Source organism: Drosophila rhopaloa, unplaced genomic scaffold, assembly GCF_018152115.1.
Source record: "Drosophila rhopaloa isolate 14029-0021.01 unplaced genomic scaffold, ASM1815211v1 contig_3, whole genome shotgun sequence".
Lineage (NCBI taxonomy): Eukaryota > Metazoa > Arthropoda > Insecta > Diptera > Drosophilidae > Drosophila > Drosophila rhopaloa.
The window spans coordinates 26,048,873-26,068,106 of NW_025335123.1; the positions used below are offsets into that span (position 1 = coordinate 26,048,873).

Genomic DNA, 19,234 nt, shown 5'->3' on the forward strand with positions numbered 1-19,234 from the left:
GGATTTCAAAGTGGCATACTTTTATATGATTGTAGTTAAATTCTCTAAAAATCTGTATACTCAACTTGGTTTGTATTTTTGGGTCGATTTTTCATCATTTTCATGATGTTACCCCTTTCCAAATTTTCGAAAAATGGCTTTCCTGAAAAGTCACATAAAACCTGCACTTCTAAGCCCATAACTTTTTTTACAGACATCGGATTTCAAAGTGGCATACCTCAAAATGATCGTGGTTTAATTCTCTAAAAATCTGTGTTTTCAACTTGATTTGTATTTTTGGGTAGATTTTTCGTCACTTTTATAATGAACAGAGAATTCAGCCTGTCGTTGGCACATCAGCACTTCACATTTCACTCGATCCTAAGTTCCATTCCAAGCCCCACTCCAATCTTCCCAGCATTTTGGCCGTGTCATGTCAAGAGTTTATGGGCTTTGTCATATTTCAGTTTCAGTTTTCGGTTATAATGTTTTTTCAGTTTTGTTTGGTCTCTTTGTTGTTTTCCGTGTTGCAATTCCAGTGTGTGCAAAAGACAAAGTCAAAGCGCAAGCGCACCAAATAAAAACCACGGCACACGGCACTCGGCACACGGCTCAGCAAAGCAAGACCGCAGACGAATTTGTCGCGTCAGCGTTAAATTGTGTCAAATGCTGTCACACACGAAAAGGCGGAGTGGCTCTTCCCCCAGCCTCCCTTCTTGCGGCGAGGAGGCAAACATCTTTGTGTGTAAATGGCAAATGTTACAAATAACCACAAAATTTAAAAGTTATTTCAAGCCAAACGTGCCTAGCTCAATGTAGCACTTAAGCTTGTAGAGATGCTCAGGGGAAGGAGTCCTATAAAAAATAATTACAACGAAAAGATTTTAAGCTCACCGTAATAAGAGCTAAGAAAAATTAACCCAGGCAGACCTCAAAAACTACCAACATTGAGAACCAATCTTGCTTTTGGAGATCGATCCGCAAAAGCCGCCGACTCTTTGACCATTTGGCAGTCAAACCCCCTGAGGCTGCAGATCGCGGTGGTTACAGCGTTCAAATTACTCTAATGGGAACCACTGGACGTCAAGTGCATTGAAGCCCATCGACGATTGGCGGACTTCAGCTGGCCACTCTCCCTGTGCGTGCGTTTTATTATGCAACCAGAGCAGCGACCACAAGCAACCACATTGTAATAAAAACCAACTCAATCTGTACCCTCCGCGTTTCAAAGCAGAAAGCGAGAGAAAACCAATCGAATTTGTCAATTGGGGAAAGAAGCCAAGAAGAGGCTGTTGTTGCTGGCCAAAGTGAAATGCCCGCCGCCGAAACCTGTCTGCATCCGTCTGCCGTCTGCCGTCTGCCGTCCGCGGCAGAATGCTGCTCACCTTCCCCGACCCCGACCCACCAAACTCCACCTGATCGCGGTTCGCAGTGTACTTGGTCAAGGCGAGCGAGCCACTTTGGCCGGCGATCGACCGACTGATCAGAGCTCTGCTTTGGTGACAGGTCGCGCCTCAGGCCGCGATTCAATACTGCTTCAAATACAAATCACAGGGAGAAAAAGGCAATACTTCGATGAAATACTTAATTCGAAACTGACACAAGATAAGGCTCTAAAAAGGAGCCTTTTTTATCTATGATGATCAAGTGCACCCCCTATTGCGAAGGGAAATACTGCAATCTAATATTAATCCATTTGTTTACAAAGCCGTTAAAATGCATTGTTTTGGATCACTTCATCAAAGCGATTTAACAATTAACTATTTTATGTAATCTTTTCAGGTGAATCAATCTATCTATTAGACACACAATTTTCATGCATTTCAAATTAAACTTAATGAGTGCAACAGTGCCAAAAGCAATGCACTCAGGATCGAGTATTCTCGGGCTTCGACTTCTAGTACCCCAGTCGCAGCAGCAGCAGCGGTAGCAGAAAACGCGGCAGCGGCAGCAGTGGCGGCATCGGAGTTGGCTAAGACGACTTTCAGCCGGGCTCAGTACGCTACGAACGCTCATTGAAAATGGTCTGCAGGCCGCGCATGCGCTTGAGCCCGAAAACGAACCGAAATCGATACAGAAGCCAAGCGCTAGTCGCGTGTTCGCGTTTTGCTTCGAATTAATTTCGGTTTTTCCTTCTTTGATTTTTTTTACTGTTTGCTGTGTGTGCATTGAAAGTTTGACGCCTCTGAAAGTTGTGAAAAAGCGTCTCGATTCGATTTTAAATTTTCGTTTTCGAGTGATCGGCGAACGTGTCCGGCCGAAAATTAAAAATGTAATTGAAAATGGTTGACTGCTGTAAGCCGCGAAGGGGTGCATTGGTCACTGTTGTCTGGTTACGGGCTATTACTGCTGTTGTTGGTGGTGAAATTCAGCCAAAAAACAAAAGACTTAGAGAACGAACTCGCGAGTCGTGAATGGATTTGGCTGCACCACCCCAGCGACCTTGAGACAAGGGAATTTCAAAGTGGTATTCACTTGCATGTGCAATGCCAGCTTTAATAAGGTCTAATAGGGGAGCTTTACTGTTTATTAACGCATCTCTTTTACGTAGTCTTTGGCATACAAAACAATACGATAGCTAAAAGGGAACTTTAAATATTGGATATAACATAAAAAATGTCAAGTAACTCAATTAGGAAAACACTTTCTACCCTTTAACGTATACTTTAATTAAATACTATAGTTTATATCCAATTGAATAACTTAACCAAACAAAAGACAACCCAACGAAGTGGGTCACATTAAGTAACCTGGTGAATTACACTTCGTTATAATCACCACAACTGGCAGTGAAACAACGAAAACAACATAATTTCAGCGACACTTTTTAAAATTATTATAACAGCAAGCCAAAGCAAAATAAACCGAAAGCCAAAATGAGAAAATAGCTATTTGGCATGTAAAGTGTTTTAATATTTATTATTACCGTCGTTGTTTTTTCGGCAATCCGCTGGTGAAAGTGCCCATAAAAAGGGAAACAGGCTTCCGAGCCAAACAACTTGACAAACAAAGTGAAGAGGGGCAAGCGAACAATAATAAAAACAATAATTAAGCATCTCCCAAGGCAAGAAATCAATTGACTTGGAAATAGTGCCAATAAACGAGTCAAATAGATCCAAATAAGCACGAGCCCGAGCCCGAGCCCGAACCCGTATACGTATCCGATGTGAAGCCAAAACTTAAACCAAAACCCAAACCAAAACCAAACCCAAAGTCCGAGTTAAGCCAAAGCCAGTTGGCCAAGTAAACCGTCTCGTCAGCGACTTGGTTCAGTTTTGGGGCTAGTTACTGCCTTTTCCTGGCCGCCCAAACAACATTCACTTGTCATATGCTGTTGGCTCAAATAGAATCCACCGCTGCAGAAAGAGTTTAGGCTGGTCCACTGGTCCGACTGGCGAAACAAGGAAAACCGCAATGGTTGGGGGCACAGCACATGGCGGCCGAGTAAAAGTGGTGTGGGGCTGCAGATATTGGAGCTCTGACGAATGGATCTGCCGCCGACTTACTAATCGACCGATTCGGAGTGAGAGCAGCGCTTTCTCAACGCTGTTTCAGAGCCCAGAGCCGGAAATAGCGTCAAGATGCGCAGCCAGACAGGTGACCTTCAGAGCTCCCCTCTTCCCACCCCAGCCCGTTTCCAGGAAGAAAGGGAGGGGGCAAACACTGAATTTGGTGACCCCATTCTGAGAGAACGTCAGTGTTCAAGGCTTTATTTAGTACGGTTTTAGTTATAGGTATTGGTCTCTGGACTGAATTAGTTGAAAGCGATAGTGATACCTTTTATAGACAAATAATAAACACATTTGGCCCGTTCGTAACTATGCAAATAGAGGTAAATGCCTGTATAGATTCTACAGGATTAGAGATGCTGATCTTGGTCTGTTGGTCTACAAAATAGTCTTACCTAATCGCTGCCGCTCTGTGTCTTTGACACAGTTTCGATACATTTTTTCTGAGCTTACGGTTCCAAGAAACGATACCTCTTCCCCTCCTCCCATTTAGTTGTCTTTACTTTACTTCCCGACTACGCCCAGAATAATGACTAGTTAATCAACCTGACCTCAGTTGGCCAGCTTCAAGCAAGGCTAAGTGCCCATTGCTCTTGATTAAGCCAAACTAATGAAGCGGCCGCTTGGGCCGGAGACAATTGTCTTTCGTTTTTATGAAGTCTACTGTTTCCCCTGTTTTTGCGCTTGCTACCGTAAATTACCGCGTGATTGTTGGCCAAAGGGTGGGGATAAAGAGGTGGCTGTAAAAGCCGTAAAAGTTCAGGGTTAAAGTCATTCGAGCCAAGGGCTTGGGAGCAAAATGTGGGTGCTATGTGGCCACAAGTAAATACTTGTCACGTTTTGTGTAATGCCTTTACGATTACTTATTGAAATATCTTATTTTCTACTCCGATACCTGATTAAGCTACCTGATTCATACTTTCCATACCGGTAATTATTTTCAAAGTCTTATAGAACTATTTATAATGAGTTGACACAATTTTTATTCGGATAAATCTTCGTAGAAAACCTCCGTTAAAAAATGTTATTTGGATAAAACTGATACCTTACCAACTTCATCCTCTCTATAAGCTAGATGCTTCCAGTTTGACTTTAATTGCCTTGTCAGAAGTCGAGTGATATTAGCGGGGAAACTGAGTATTATTCAACATTTCCTACATCTGCCATTTCAACCCGGATCAAGGCCTTTAACTCGGACTTTTGCCTGACTTCCGCCTCAGCACACAAGTGTCCGATTTAAAAACGGTCGCAAAATAAAACGTCAAAAAAATGGAAATGGAATGGAATGGAAAATGCTGAAAATGACGTAGAGCAATCGGCTCAATTGGCCCGATAGATGTCCCAGACACACGCGACCAGGGACTAGATAATAATATTAATAGGCGCCTGGAATTACTTAACACATGTTTAATTGTTACCACACACACAGCGCAGTGGCTCTGTGCTCATTGCGCTCTAGCGGCGTCGTTATTACCATCGTTGTAGCTATTTCTACTGGATTGGAAATGCACTCACCCAAGATTGACTCACATTTCGTGTGCTTGCTGCTGCTAACAAATTATTTGCGTTTTGATTATACGGCCCATACACACGCAAGAAGTCACGCACATAGAGCAAAGTGGATTATGAAATTGGAAATCATTTTCCCCCCTTATTTAAGTTTAATCGCTGTATGCAAAGCGAAATTGCGTATGCGCCATGTAAGGCAAGTAAAGCATTTCAGATTGAGCTACAAACTGTCAACAGTAGAAGCGTAAATCGAGCTGAACAACAGCTTAATTATTTTTTACCAGATTAAAAGATGTGTTTAATTAAAAGTATCACTGTTCGCCACATAGACAGACCTGAATTCAACAAAGACAAGTACGCACTTCGTAAATCCCAACCGACAGCATTCCAGAGGTACTCTGAGATGTCTGGTCGTCATTCCGATCCCATTTTCCAACCCATTCAATCCAATCTTGACTGCAGCTCGCCCCGTTTTTCGCTCGTTTAGAATGCCCAGCACGTAGTCGCAGTTCAGTTCAGTTCAGTTGGATCAGTTAGAGCGGCATAGCTTGGCCATAACTGCTTGCCTCGTTTTTGGCCAGATTATCTAACAGTTCATATCGCTAACGGCTTCGCTGCTGGACAACATCGTCAACGTCTTCGTCATCGCTTTCTACGGCACTCATTTAATTTATGATCTAACTACGGCAATTAAGTGAAAACTAAACGCTTCGATAGGTTCGATGGATGAAGTACCGGCCCCTCCTTCTCCTCCTTCGACCCGCGGAAAGCCGTCATAAAGTGGACCAGATCTTCGCTGCAGGCTGCAACACAATTTTTATATCCATCCCCACTTCCCTCGCCATCGACTCTTGCATCACTCTCATCCTGATCTTAGGATCTCTCCTCTGGTTGCGTAATCCTTGAATATCTCAGCGAATGATAGTAATTGCCACCATACTCTGCCTCAGAAAGTGTGTTTTGATTTTGAGTTGCGTTTTGTTTGCAGCCTTCGTTGGTTAAATAAACACTTGTCCACATATTTGTCGCCGTCTTTGTGTACTATTTTTTCAGCTTTCGTCGTTGCTGTCGGCTTAAGACAAAATGTTGTCATGCATTTCATTTGATTTCTTTGTCAGTCGGTTATTACTTCTCCCATTTGCCTTTTCCTGGGCGGAAACTTTTGTCTCTCACTCCGCTGATCCGCTCGAGGAGTCGCGATCTGTGATTGTGAAAAAACCCGCACACATGCCAACTCTTGGTTATTAAAATTGCTGATGAACGCTGATGAACGTTGATGAAGCTACCGAACTGGAAGTGGTCGGTCGGCGGCTAACGAGTGGTTAATAGGCTGATTAGTCGAGTGGTCGGTGGGTCAGTCGAAGGGACAGGGTGAGGTCTATGGAGATACAAAATGGAAAGGTGTCTTTGACTTTTGGCAAAGTTACTTTCAGTGGGCCAAACTTTTTATGGCTGTCTTCTGAATTATAGCTTCTTAATTATCTTTACTTAAAATAATCTATAATAAAACTTGGGTTGTGGAATGTTGTTCCTTCCGCATATCAGCGCATTTCGAAAGGAAATAACTTCTTACATAATAATGGCGAATAAATCTCAATAGGTCTAGTTAAGCTAAGAAAAAAAAGTTCTGGGAAGTGCCCTTGAAAAACAAAGCGTAATAAAAGACTGGACAAATTTACCAAAATTGAATGGAAATGTAATTCACCATATTCTTCGGTGTTTTCCTTGCAGTCTTCAACCTGCTCCCTGAGGATGATCCGTGAGTGCCTGACGCTGGTCGCCCTCCTTCAGCTGATGGGCGTGGCGCAGCCCCTGCCCACCATCCATGGCGGAAACGATCGGCAGCAGCTGGACAAGAGCTTCTTCCAGCCGCCGGAGATCGAGCAGACGATCGACGAAGTGCAGAAGATCCTGGCCAACGATCCGGCCTTGCCGAGACTAACGCGGTGAGTGCCGAGTGGGCGAACACTGGCCAAAGGCAGGGCGATTCTAATACCCCCATTACCGCAGGGGCGAGATCGAAGAGCTGTACGAGAAGGTGACCCGCGAGGAGTACGAGAAGAGTCTGGAGGCGGGGGACATGAGCCGGGCGGACAGCATGCGAGCCCTCATGCTCGTCCTGCCCTTCAACACGGACAACAACACGGAGGAGAACCTCCAGGAACTGTACACGCGGCCTCCTGTGACCCGCGTCATCGATGCCTACACACCGCCGGATCCCGTGAAGTTCCTCACCGCGGATCCCAGTGCCTTGCCAAGAAGTACGGTGCCTGGGGGCAATCCTGCGGTGGCGGCTACCACCTACAAGCCAGCCTACAGTCTGCTCCATGCCCAGACAAGTCCTCTCCAGCAGCAGCAGCAGCAGCAGCAGCAGCAGCAGTTCAGGCCGCTGCCGATGGCCACCACCTACCACCCGCCTGCTCCGCCGCCGGTTGTTTACCAGGACTTTAGGCCAGTCACGACGGCAGCTCCTCCGCCCCCAGCTATCGCATCTCCAGCCACGCGATTCAGCTCCCACTACAGTGCCAAGAATGCGCAGTTCCTGAGGAAGCCCAGGCCCGCCAGGGAAGGTGCCTCCACCAGCACGGTGAAGCCCGTGGCGGATATCCTCGAAAGCCTTGGCATCGTGTCGGGCGGCAAAAGCGACTCCGCCCATAAGCGGTATGCGCTGGACGACTTTTACCCGGCGGAAAGTGCCCCCCAGCCGTCCGTGGTGGCGGTGGCCGATCTACGGGGTCTGCAAGGGGCTCGGATCCGGCCGGAGGCCTACTCAAACTTCAAGCCCTTGAATATTGGAGAGGAGCTGCGCGTGAAGCCCGAAATCGAGGGTTACCTAACGCGCTTTGGTATTGTGAAGAAGGCTCCGAAGTCACTCAAGAAGGAGGGACTGGCGAAGCCCACCGAGGAGCCCACTGGTGCCCATACGGAATTGTCCACGGCGACGGCCCGGCTGCCGCCCAAGGGAAACGTGGAGTTGGCCAAGCTGCTGGAAAACCTGCAGGAACTGGAGCGACTACAGTCGCAGCTCAACAGAAAGGCTCCAACGAGCACCACAACGAGCACCACCACATCCACCACATCGACCACAACAAGCACCACCACGTCGACCACACCTGCTCCAAAGCCACTTATCACCCACGGGGAACCAATACTCATTGAGGCGAAAAAGCCCCGCAGGAGAATCGATCCGAACATAGACCTTAACTTTGCTAACGCGGGAAACCAGCAGACCACGCCTACGAGCTCCGATGAGCTGTCCAAGCTGTTGCAAAATCTCCAGGAGCTGGAGAAGCTCAAGATCAACCCGGAGAATGTCATTAAGGCAGCCGGACCGAGTGCACAATCCTTGAGTAGTCGGTTCTCCACCTCCAGCAGCACAAGCGCAACCACCAGCACCACTAGCACCACCACCAGCACCACCACCACTCCCTCACCTTCCCAGAACGAAGCCCGTGAGCTGCAAAGAATCCTCAAGCAGCTGCAGCAGTTGGAGCATTCCAGCCGGACCACAACGAGCACAACCAGCACCACCGTAAAGCCCTCGAAGAACCACGGCTTGGGCTTGGGACTGGGCCTGGGCTTGGGATTGGGACAAGGCAACTCTCTAGGTGCCGTCGACCTCCTCCAACTGCAGCGCCTCCTGAGCGACGACCGCGAGTTGGAGAAGCTGTACGAGCAGGCCAGGAACAGCAAGAAGAAGCAGCAGACAAAGACGACTACTAGCACCACAACTTCCCACACTCCAACCACGAGTACGGCCACGACGCCCAAGCCCACTCCCTCAGTGGATCACGCTCAGTTCGAGGCTTTGATTACCCGCGTTCAGCAGTTGGAGCAGCTGCAGCAGCCCACTACGCCACCCAACTTCCTCACCAGGAACGTAGCTGGCTCCAGGCCGGGATTCACCTTGCCCAGCAACGACTTTGCCCACCTCCAAGAACTCTCACCGACCTCGGCCTCCTTCGGTCCAGGTGGCGGAGCAGTGGAGATTTCCACGGCTGCATCCACCTCCAAGCAAAGACCCCTGAACAACTTCGAGCGGAGCAATGGACTGCACCAGGACGAGGTGCACCCCCAGGACTATGTGCAATTGCAGAAGTTGTTGAGCAAAGTGCAGGAGCTGGAGCGAGTGCAACTGCGGACAGATCACTTGGCCCAGCCCCAGTTCCAACTGGTTACGGCAGCCTCAGTGCGCAGTTCCAATGTGAAGACGCTCAATGGAGCGCACATTGTCTACGCCCAGCCGGCAAAGGAGCAGGGGGTGGAGCCGGAACCAGAGCCGGACCACGAACTTAAGCTGAATCTGCCTGTGTACCAGAAGCCTCCGACCTTGGCCGCGCCCTCTCAATCTTCCAGCGAGGAGCTGCGGGAACTGGCCATGAGTCGGCCCGCGCATCCGCAACGAGGAGCCTCCGCCTCGCCAGACCTTGTCCAGTTCCAGCAGTTCTTTGGCAGCCTGGAGGACACTGGCGAGCGCCAGAGCTACCAGCACATGCAGCCCATCTACAAGACGGTGCAGACTCAGCCGCCCGCCACGCCCGCTAGTCCTCGATTCGTGCCCGCCAGGAGGGCGCCCACAACGCCCACCTCCAGGCCCAAAAAGGCGGATCTCGAGGAGCTGCAGAAGCTGCTGTACAACACCCAACAGCTGCAGAAACTGGGCGTGGCTCTGCCCCACGAGCTGTCGCAGCAGCTCGAGAGCCAGCTACAGGCCACCACGTCCACCACATCTTCCACCACCACCACGACCAGCACCACTGCGGCGCCCGCTCAAGTGCATGACACCTCCTCCCCGGCGGTCTTCTCGCTGACCACCAGCCGTCCCAAGGTGCGACCTGTCACGGAACACATGCCCACTACGGAGAGCGGCCTCCAGCTACCCGTTTTCAGTGCCACAAAGATCATTGAGGCGGCCATCAAGCGGGCGGCCAACAGGATTGGTGTGAGCACTGAACTGGCCCCCAAACAGGGACTGCCCATTGCAGTGGTCAAGGGACTGGGCGTGGGCAGTGGATTCCGCCGACGCAGCGATGAGGGCGAACCCGATGATCTGGAGGATGGCGAGGAGAGGGAGGGCGAACTCGATGGCGACCTTATGGCGGAGTTCAGTGAACTGAACTACCAGCTGGCCAAGCCGGAATCCGCGACACCCGAGGACACGGGAAATGACTCCAAGAGCAATCTCAGCGAGCTGCAGCGCCTGATCAGCAATCTCCAGGAGCTCCAACAGCTTAACATGAGTCTTAACCAGGTAACCACTGCTCCGTCCACGCCGAGAACCAATGTGGATGCCGCGTATCTACAGTCTCTCCAAAATGGCCAAGATGAGACCCTGAAATCGAGGCGACAGAGTGAGGGAAATGGTACCACACAGACTGGAGAAGTGAAGGATGAGAAGGACGCGCCCACGACCACCCAATCCCCAACCAAGATCAGCCTGAGTCTGGGCTTGGACGACGATGACAAGGACATCGGAGGAGCAGCCGAGGAGGAGTTGGCGAGCAGCACTAGTACCACCACCACAACAGAGGAATCTCGGAACGGATCTCTCGACGACTTGGCAGACTCCTTTGGACCCGACCCCGTCAGTGAGGAACCACTGCCTCCGAAGAAGAAGAATGGATTCTACTTCCTGGCCGACTGGAACTCTTTCCTCGAAGTGGGCGACGGCGATGATCAGGTGGTGGTGCGACTGAGCCCCAAGATCGGCGATCCGCGCCTATTCCTGCCCGTGAAGATTCCCTCGTAAAAGATGCATTTGGGCCGGATTAGCTGTACATATGAAAGTCCCCCCTCCCCACACACTTCCTCTTTCCTCTTTCAGCCGTTTGTTGTCGTAATGTGCGTGTATTTATTGTAGTCACTGTCCTTTAAATCTGCTTCCACCTCGGATTCAGAATTCAGAATTCACAATCCGGGGACTTGTAGTCGTAAGTCGGGCATAGGCTTTAAGAGTCAATTACCGAGATCAAGGTTAAGCTCAAAGTCGTAAATAATGCTATGTATATGTGTTACTAAGGTTCTTGAAATAAAGATATACCGATATAGTTAAGGGATACCATGTGTCTTCTTTCAGTAGGAAAATATTAATTTAAGCATCCATTTAGGTAATTACATAATTAACAAATAACATAATTAACAAATAACATAATTAACAATCTAACATATTATTGACAACTAAAAAACAAGTAAATATATGAGAAGTTATATAAAGTTTTACCGGAAGGATCCTCATAAATAGGATTTAACTATTGGTATAATCTGTACATTTTCATCCACATCGATGTTGTTTTCTCTGGAAAAATCGTTCAGCTATGTGCATTTAAGCCACGGTTCTAGTAATCCAACTATTACCAGTTCGTAGAAGGTGACGCCTCTGGCCTGGACCAAAGCCAAGGAGTACGTGGCTCCAGGCGCCCGAGGGAGAGGCAATCGGAGAAATAGTAGTTGCAACACCTCTCCATCTTGGTTCCCACCGTCAGTGTGAGGAGCGCGAAAACGGGAAAAGTCGACGAATCCCTGCACTCCGCGGTAGAGCAGCACCCGTATCCAACAACATCCCTCCACAAAGGCCAGCAGCGTCTCATCGCGCACTCGCAAAGTGGTTAGATGGCCAGCTCCACGCTCTGCGGCCAGCGATTGAAAGAGTGATCCATTCGCATGATGCAGCTGAATGTTGGCAGCCGGGGCAGTTGAGGGTGTGGTGGGGGGAGGGCCATCCGAGGGTGTCAGCACGGTCAGGCGGGCGTAGAGCAGCAGGGCCCGGTTTGTGGGTCCTACATGCAGACGGAGGGTTTTAACAGGCCGCCAGCTGGCGTTTGGAAGTGGCAGGGACTGCTCTTCTTTGTGCGAAGAGGAGGCTGCCGGTTCCTCTGGGCTCTCATCTTGCTCATAAAGCTCATCCTTTAGTCTTCTCAATCTTTGAATCACAGCATGCAGCTTCTCGTCATCCCCGGAGCCATTTCCATCGTTGGCCAGCGCCAGCACATCTAGCAGCGTTTGCTCGAGAGCTCGTTCTTGGAACCCGGTGCCGTTTTCACTCGAAATCCCTCGCAGCTCTTGCAGCACAGGCCATATGAGCTCCGCACTCCTTGCTGCCAGGACTCTGGCAGGAGTGTCCGGCAGTGGAAGACTGTCCGTCGCCAGCCGGTTCCGCAAGCTATGCAGCTGCCGCATTAGCGCCAGGAAATCCTCTACCAAGTGTTCGTCGAAAAGATCGCTTTCGGGAATACTCAGCTGGGTGATATTCACCTCCGCCTGCAACCGGAACTCCAAAGTGTCGAGCAGGCGTCTCCGAATCCTGGCCAGATCCGAGGGATCTAATTTCTGTTTTTCCTCTTGCCATTTTGAACCCATCTGGGATTCGATGGTTGGGCGGTTAAGATTCTTGATACCCTGCTGATAACTGGGAATCGCCAATGGCCGACTGTTGAGCTTCTCGTGCTGCTCTTTGAGATTCCTTAAGGTGTTCCCTGGTATATACGTCTGCTTAGTATCTTTGGTTTGGTTGTCAATTTGCCAGCTCAAGAGATTGGGCTTCAGTTCGCTGCAACCCCAGCTGGCCTCGTGCTCATCCTCCGGCATCTCGTAGCTAGTCATAAAAGCGAACTCCTGGCTGCTGCTTTTGTTTCCCACTCTTAAAGCAGCTACCTCGTCCACAGGTCCGCTTTGAAAGGCTCCAGATCGGTCGAACGAAGATCCATTCCAGCGATGGATGCGCGTCCAGCAGCCGTGCTCGTTTATCAGTAGATAACTTATGCCTCCTGGTGCCTCCAACGAAAATACCCGACGCACATCCCCGTGATCCTTCTCCTGCTTCAAGGAGAAACTCTTTCGCAACTTTTGAACTTGATACGGCAGCAGAATCCTGGTCAGTTCCTCGCACAACTCCCGGTAGCTCTCCTGAGCACTTTGTCGACGTGGTCGCAACCCATCTGGCTGCTTAACACGGAGCTTCTTAACACGCCAGTTACCGGTGATCTCCTGTTGCTCTCTACCCTGCGCCCATAGGCTGCGATCGTACCAATCCCTGAAAGCAAATCCGTTAAGGTTCTGATTTGCTCTTAAAAAGGGGGCTTTGAGGGTGGCCAAATATAGCGGCGACTGCAAGCGCACAGGATCTGGACCCAAAATGGCTACATCGCTCAGGTTTAGTCCTTTAACGAGAGAAGTAACCTTTAGGGATCCGCTGACATTTATGCCGGACATAAAAAGGGGCGACTGCACGCGCTGCTTCATATGAGGATTAATCTGCTGGGGAAAGTGAGTCTCGACGATTATTTCGTATGGGTTTTGCATTAGCTAACGCACCATTAAAGTGTTGGCGTACTCCTCAGATAGATTTCGATTATTAACCCTGCCCCACACAACCAGTTTCCCATCTAGGAAAAGGTCTTGTGCACTTATGGGATCATTTAAGTGTTGCTCCGTGTGTCGGGTGACAACTTGCGACATATCCACATGATTAAGCTCCTCCAAGTTCAGGGAATTCCCGTCCAGTGATCCTTGCGAGAAGGCAACTGAAAAATAATTGTAAAAAATTAGAACCAATTAAAAATTGAGATTTATTTATATCTTCTGCTCACGCTTGCGCGGTTTAAAATCGTGATCCACACGAGCCGTGTCCCGGAGCCACTGGCTCACATTGCATCCATCAAGCAGCTCCCCCGAGAGCATAAGGCGCTCTGCCTGCAGATGAGCCATCTTAACGGCAGCCGCGAAGCGAACAGGAGTCTCCAAATCCACCTCCTCCTTCGAATCTGTAAAGACAAGTTGTCCCAGGAGCTGCTGCAGATCAAGTCTATTAAAGATATTTATGTAGGCCCCATCCTCGATGCGAACACGCCCCGTAAAAGTCTTGTGGTCGTGTAGATGAATCCCAGGCTGCTGCTTGAAGACCAGCTGATCGAAGAGCTCATGTAGGGGCTCCCGGCTGCGGTTTCCCAGGTGGCCCCGCACCACCAGATGCTCCAGCTCCTTTGGTGGAACTTCAACGAGTCTCCGCTGGATGAAAGTTTGCAAGATCGGATCCCAACGGAGAAGTTTTTCAATTTGAAAGGGGGAATCCGTGTCCTCGTTCAGTTGACCATTTAGCGTTAGATCTTCCACAAAAAGTCGTCCCTGAAGCCGAACATATCCAGTGAGGTTTAGCGGATTCACTTTGTTGGCCAGATGCTCGAAGGGAATCCCGTTTAAAGCAGCCAAATGAAGTTCCTCCAAGTGTACGGGAGCCAGGAAGCTCTTGGTACCCTTGATTAGCACCTCTTGCCCCTCGGACCGCAGTACGATATCTTCTAGCAATTCCGGGAGCAGGCGCTCGTTGAAGCTGCCCAAGATATGGAGGTTTCTCTGGAACTGGGGAGGCTCCCTCAGGATCCAACGAGTTCTTAGTTCGTTGGGTCTATCCAACCACACCACCTGCCGTTGAATTTCATTTAAATCCCTCGTGTTTAAGGCTTCCGCCACTTGCACGAAGCCGCTCACGGCGATGCGCTCAACCTGGAGGCGACCCTGGAGAATCAGCAGCGGGAGCTCGTCCAGCTGCTGCAGAAATCCCAGCAGAAGGTTGGCTTTTATACCCTGCAGTTGGTTCGCTTGCACTCCCTGGGGGAGGATGAGCTCCTGAATGTGCACTTCACCTGACCAAGTGCGCGGTTGCTTGTGAAGTATATTGCTTAGGTTTTGCCCGTTGACGAGTCCCCTTCCAGTCACATCACGGTTCACTTGAGCTTGCTCTGCTTCCAGGCGATTGAAGTTGGCTGTGTTCAGATGGATCGGTTCATGGAGCAGCTGGTAGCCACTGGACAGGGGAAGCTGGTTTAAGCGGCGATCCACCAGGAGTCGGGTGAGTTCAGGAGGATAACCAACAAATCGGAGACGCGTGAGAAGCGAAATCAGAGGCGATGTCCCATCCAGTCGCACACTGTTAGAGAGAAGTTCCTGCAGGCGAACTCCATCGTAGGAGGAGCCCTTACCAAGCTCCAGCTGATGAAAGTAAACATATCCTCCTAGTTGAGTCAGATTTCGAAGAGTTTGCTGCGTATGCCTGGTTACAAAGTCATTAAGGGGAATCCCACTCAGCTGACTATCTGCCACATGGGCATCCACTGGCAGGAGAAGCTGATCCACCCGCTTGCCTCCAGCTATAAGCAGTTCATTGCCGAAGTCAGGCGAACGCTGGACAAGATCGTCGAAAAGGGAGTCAAAGCTGTCGTTATCCAGTTTTCCAAGCAGCCGTACAGGTCCCCTTACAAAAAGCTGGTCGAAATGGCAGTCGGCAAATATTTTACGCGACTCCAGCAGAGTGGGATTTAAAGGCGCTTCCCCGAACTGGCGTCCCTTGGTACTGCCGCTAAGCTAGATAAGCAAGGGATTACTTGTTGGAATCGGCTGGGAAAGGCCAATATATTCACCTCCAATTCTTCAGAAACCTCCAAGTGAGAGAAGGTGACCCGCCCCATCCAGTCCTGCGAATCACTGAGGGTGACGATATCCTGCGGATTCACTGCGTTTATGGTGCCTGAAGTGTCCACAGCATTGGTAGCTATTAAAAATGTGTTATTAAAAGAAGAGGCTATTTCTGTTTCACCTACTTACAGAGCGTTTGCGTAAACTCCTTAGGCGCCTGGACAACACTTGTTTCATTTTGCTGCGACCAAAGAAAATCTGCTGGGAAGCTCAGGTCGTTGAGAGAGCTCACATGCAGTGCATCCTCGTATATGACAGGCTGAGGGGTTACATGGGTTTTGAAGAAAAAATTGTTTTAGTTAGTTTAAAATGCGTAGGGCATACTTCCAACGCATCAATTCGATCGTACAAAACTCTCAAAAATATAGCCGTTGGAAGTTGCGCCCTTTAGAAGCGTCAATCTTAGTTTTATTTTTTAATTTTGAGCAAAATTTTGAGAAAAAATTTTGCATTCTTTACTCAACAAGTTGTTAGCCAAACTTTTGCACAGATATAAGATGACATGTACTGAAAAAACAAGGATTTTTAATTTTTGTTTAGCTTAAACTAAACATTTAAAAACATTTTTTATAGCTTTTTTGTGGTGCTGGAAAAAAAAATCTCCGTTGTGAAATTTCCATGATAATCTAATTTGGTTTACTAAAGAAAAATAAAAAGGGTTTGTTTTTGGCCAGGACACTTAAAAACAATTAGCAATTGAGAAGATTACAGGAAGAAACCACTTACTCCTTCCACATTTAACTGAAAAAGCTTTAGGGGCTGATGGCGCCACACGAGTTCTGGAAGCAGTTTGTCCCACTCCATTCCATTAATAAAAATGCAGTTCAAATCCCCAGCCAGCTGCAGAGCCGCGTGGGATTCTATGCCCTCCACTGAAACAACCTCCTCCCTAGGAGATTTCAATACTTCTAATTGCTGCACATTTAAGGTTCCCAACGGAAACTCCAGGGAGGCGTTTTGAATGTAGAAAGGCGCATTGTTGAGCCGCTCTAAGATAAGTTCCACAGATTCAATGGCTTCCACCTCCAATTGTTCGTAGTGATAGTTGAAAAGCGCCTCAGGGTGGCGCTTCGACCGTTTGGAACTGAGTTCCTCGTCCAACAAGCCAATCTGCTCAAGCAGTTCCCACATATTCAGAGCAGCATCCGCACCCGTCCAGCGGGTCTCGTTCACAAAGAGTTCCTCAATGGTTCCGCCTTCGCTGACCACCAAAGGAGTAAATACCGCCTCGTAGGGCACACTATCTTGGTCCTCCTCCATAAAGAGCTCCCCGACTAGTTGAATCAGCTCCTCCTGAGTGTGCAACCAATCCTGCATGAACTGGCGTATCTCCTGCAGGTCTTGTGTCTCCGAATTTCTTACCAACAGCTGCGCTTTCAGATGAAAGATGCTCGACGGAGCTTGCTTCCTGGGCACCAGCACCAAAGGCGGCTGATCCAATTGGCGAAGCAAGGCCGCTCCTACGATGCCAACACCCTGTTCCTGGTCCAGCATGCAGTCTGCGCCATAGGTATTGGTTGCACCACAAGGTGGCGGCAAGCCCGCCTCGAAGGCATCCCCATTCCACACTAGGACCTCCAGAACGAGCAGGGAATGTGGATCGAAGTCAACTCGATGTTGGACGAGCAGGAGTAGGTCATCTCGGTAACTGCGCACGGGCACGGGTAAGAAGTGCTCTACAAAGCCAAAGTTCTGTCCGAGTATGGTGCGTGGTACAAGTTTACCCTGCATATATACCAGGATCTGGGGCAGTATCCCGCCCAGCGCCAGATAGCTCCGTCCGCCCATTTGGAAGGCTGTCATGGCAGTCACTTCAGGTGCTTGAACTCGCTGGCGCAGCTGAAGCGGCTCTCCCTTGGAGTTCCAGGCGTATATTAGGACCTCATCCCACTGACCCACAGCCAGAAGCAGTTCCCTGCCTGTATCGAGGATGGCCAAGTCAGAGATCGTCTCTGGCAGCTGCAGGCGCTGCGCAATCCAGAACTCCTCCGCCTCCAGGTCATAAGCGTAAATGCTGAGCGTGTGGTTTCTGACGAGGGCCAGGAAGTCCCGTCTCTCCAGGCTAAAGGCGCTTATCTTGGTCGAAGTCAAGCCCAGTGTCCAGTGCCAGAAGGCTGTGAGTCCCGATCTGGGTTCCAAGCGCAGCCAGATGAGCTGATCTTGGGAGGCAATCACCACCAGTCCCTCCTGCACATGTTTCCGGTTGTTCCACCGATCCAGTCCAAGTAAAGCAGTCACGGGAGAGGGATGGACATAGGTCGTCAAGGGGATGAATTCCCCAGTTAGAACCAGGAAGCAATCCGTCTGCTGGCCCACTAGATAGACACTTCCATTGGCCTGCAGGGTCAGCCAGCGATCCACATCCGCGGGCAGGCTGAAGTTTAGCAACTCCTCTATGCGACCTAGGATGATCATGTCGCGCGTGCGCCTCTTGGACAGCTCCAAGCGCTGCAGTTGCTCCAAATCGATGTTCTGCGTTGCCAAGCGTGATTCCACCACATTGGCTGCCAGTTGGCCATCCTGGCCGGCTGCCCCCAGCAACTCCTGGCGGGGATTGGCTACCTGGGCCGGGTTCCCCTTGGTACTTCCCCTGGCCCTTAGCAGCGTCTCCAACTGCAGGATTTCTGGGCTTTGTCCCTGGCTAGCCACCGCCTGCTGAATCTCCTGACGAATAATGGCGGCGCTGCCCAGCGTGGAGTCGTTCACCACCACTTTGGAGGCGTTCCCAGGGGGCGGGTGACCAGCCTGCTGGGTCCATCCGGGAGCCACCACCACTGCCGGCTGGGATAAACTAAGATAGTCAATGGAAAGCGGCTTAAAATGCGATTTACCTACAGTTGCTTCGTCGCCTTCCTCCAGAGCTTTTTCTAGTTCACCACGCAGTTTGGCTACCTCGGCTTTAAGGGAAGCGGAGGGCGGCGAGGGGACACTGGCTATTAGTGCTGGCCAGAGCAGCAGGTGCAACAGCAGCATTTTGCGCCAGAAACTCAATTAATTAACAAAAAACCCAAAAAAAAACGAACACGTGATTCAAAAAACTTTAAACCATTTACCGTTTCGAAAAAAAGCTACCAGATCGCCAAATCGTCTTAGCCCAGACACACACCATATAGTGCTGCCAGATATAAGCACCATTGGTATTTGTCAACACTGGGTCTCCATATCTATCACTTTATCACTTTTCGCTTTGCGCTCATTCGTATTTTGAATTGGCAGTGAGCGGACGCGACTTTTTCGCTCGTTAGTGTAAGTTGAAACCATTTACGCGCGTTTGTCTAAACATTAAAGTGAAAATACAGGGCGGAGTTTGCGAACTGAGCGCCTAAAACAAGTGGTTAATAAAATAGTTGTGCTAAAGCAAGGCTTCTGCCAAAAGTAAAGCCACGCCGAAAAAAGTAAGTCGCTGGGGATAACGGTAGTTGTACCTTCCCCCCCTACAGCAATTGTTTTTGCAAGTTTGTGAATTGTTTTGTGTATTTCATTTTGTTATAGTGAACGGCCTTGTTTTTTTAAGCGTGCATTAAAATAAATAAAAGGAGCAATAAGCAGAGAGAGATAAAGAGAGAGAGAGTCTGATAATTAATCCCATTTAAGCGGGAGTGCACATATTTTGTTTATTTTGTGTTGTGAATTGCAATTATCTTTTCCCTTTGCTTTTGATCCCTATCGCCCTTATCTGGGTACAGCTCCTGTTTACCGTTACTGTGTGAGTGTGAAAAATCAATAAAAATTTCCATGTGCGTAAGTTTGTGTGTGTGTGCAGCAGCCGG

At 49.4% G+C, this 19,234-nt stretch overlaps 2 protein-coding genes across 4 annotated transcripts; one reads left to right on the plus strand and one right to left on the minus strand.

The window, feature by feature from the left end:
* Positions 1-1,990: 1,990 nt before the first annotated feature.
* On the plus strand, positions 1,991-11,053 carry LOC108042916 (mucin-5AC). Its single transcript, XM_017121409.1, has 3 exons — positions 1,991-2,251; positions 6,729-6,943; positions 7,008-11,053. The coding sequence occupies exons 2-3, from the start codon at positions 6,750-6,752 to the stop codon at positions 10,744-10,746; spliced, it is 3,933 nt and encodes a 1,310-aa protein (XP_016976898.1). The 5' UTR covers positions 1,991-2,251; positions 6,729-6,749; the 3' UTR covers positions 10,747-11,053.
* Positions 11,054-11,167: 114 nt separating this feature from the next.
* LOC108042915 lies at positions 11,168-18,497 on the minus strand. 3 transcript variants are annotated; one of them, XM_017121408.2, is made up of 8 exons: positions 18,300-18,497; positions 16,191-18,245; positions 15,594-15,723; positions 15,410-15,540; positions 13,583-15,353; positions 13,308-13,516; positions 11,352-13,250; positions 11,168-11,292 (listed from the first exon to the last, which is right to left on the minus strand). In XM_017121408.2, exons 1-8 carry the CDS (start codon positions 18,435-18,437, stop codon positions 11,269-11,271), a joined length of 6,357 nt encoding a protein of 2,118 aa, XP_016976897.1. In that variant the 5' UTR covers positions 18,438-18,497; the 3' UTR covers positions 11,168-11,268. The 3 variants fall into 3 exon arrangements, with proteins under 3 accessions (XP_016976897.1, XP_016976896.1, XP_016976895.1); XM_017121407.2 differs by having other exon boundaries at positions 11,168-13,247; XM_017121406.2 differs by having other exon boundaries at positions 11,168-13,250.
* Positions 18,498-19,234: the final 737 nt, after the last annotated feature.

Coding starts and splice junctions, on each gene's coding strand:
- LOC108042916 (XM_017121409.1), top strand. CDS start 6,750: ATGATCCGTGAGTGCCTGACGCTGGTCGCCCTCCTTCAGCTGATGGGC. Junction 6,944..7,007: donor GCCTTGCCGAGACTAACGCG/GTGAGTGCCGAG, acceptor CCATTACCGCAG/GGGCGAGATCGAAGAGCTGT.
- LOC108042915 (XM_017121406.2), bottom strand. CDS start 18,437: ATGCTGCTGTTGCACCTGCTGCTCTGGCCAGCACTAATAGCCAGTGTC. Junction 13,517..13,582: donor CGATTTTAAACCGCGCAAGC/GTGAGCAGAAGA, acceptor ATTATTTTTCAG/TTGCCTTCTCGCAAGGATCA. Junction 13,251..13,307: donor AGTACGCCAACACTTTAATG/GTGCGTTAGCTA, acceptor CACTTTCCCCAG/CAGATTAATCCTCATATGAA.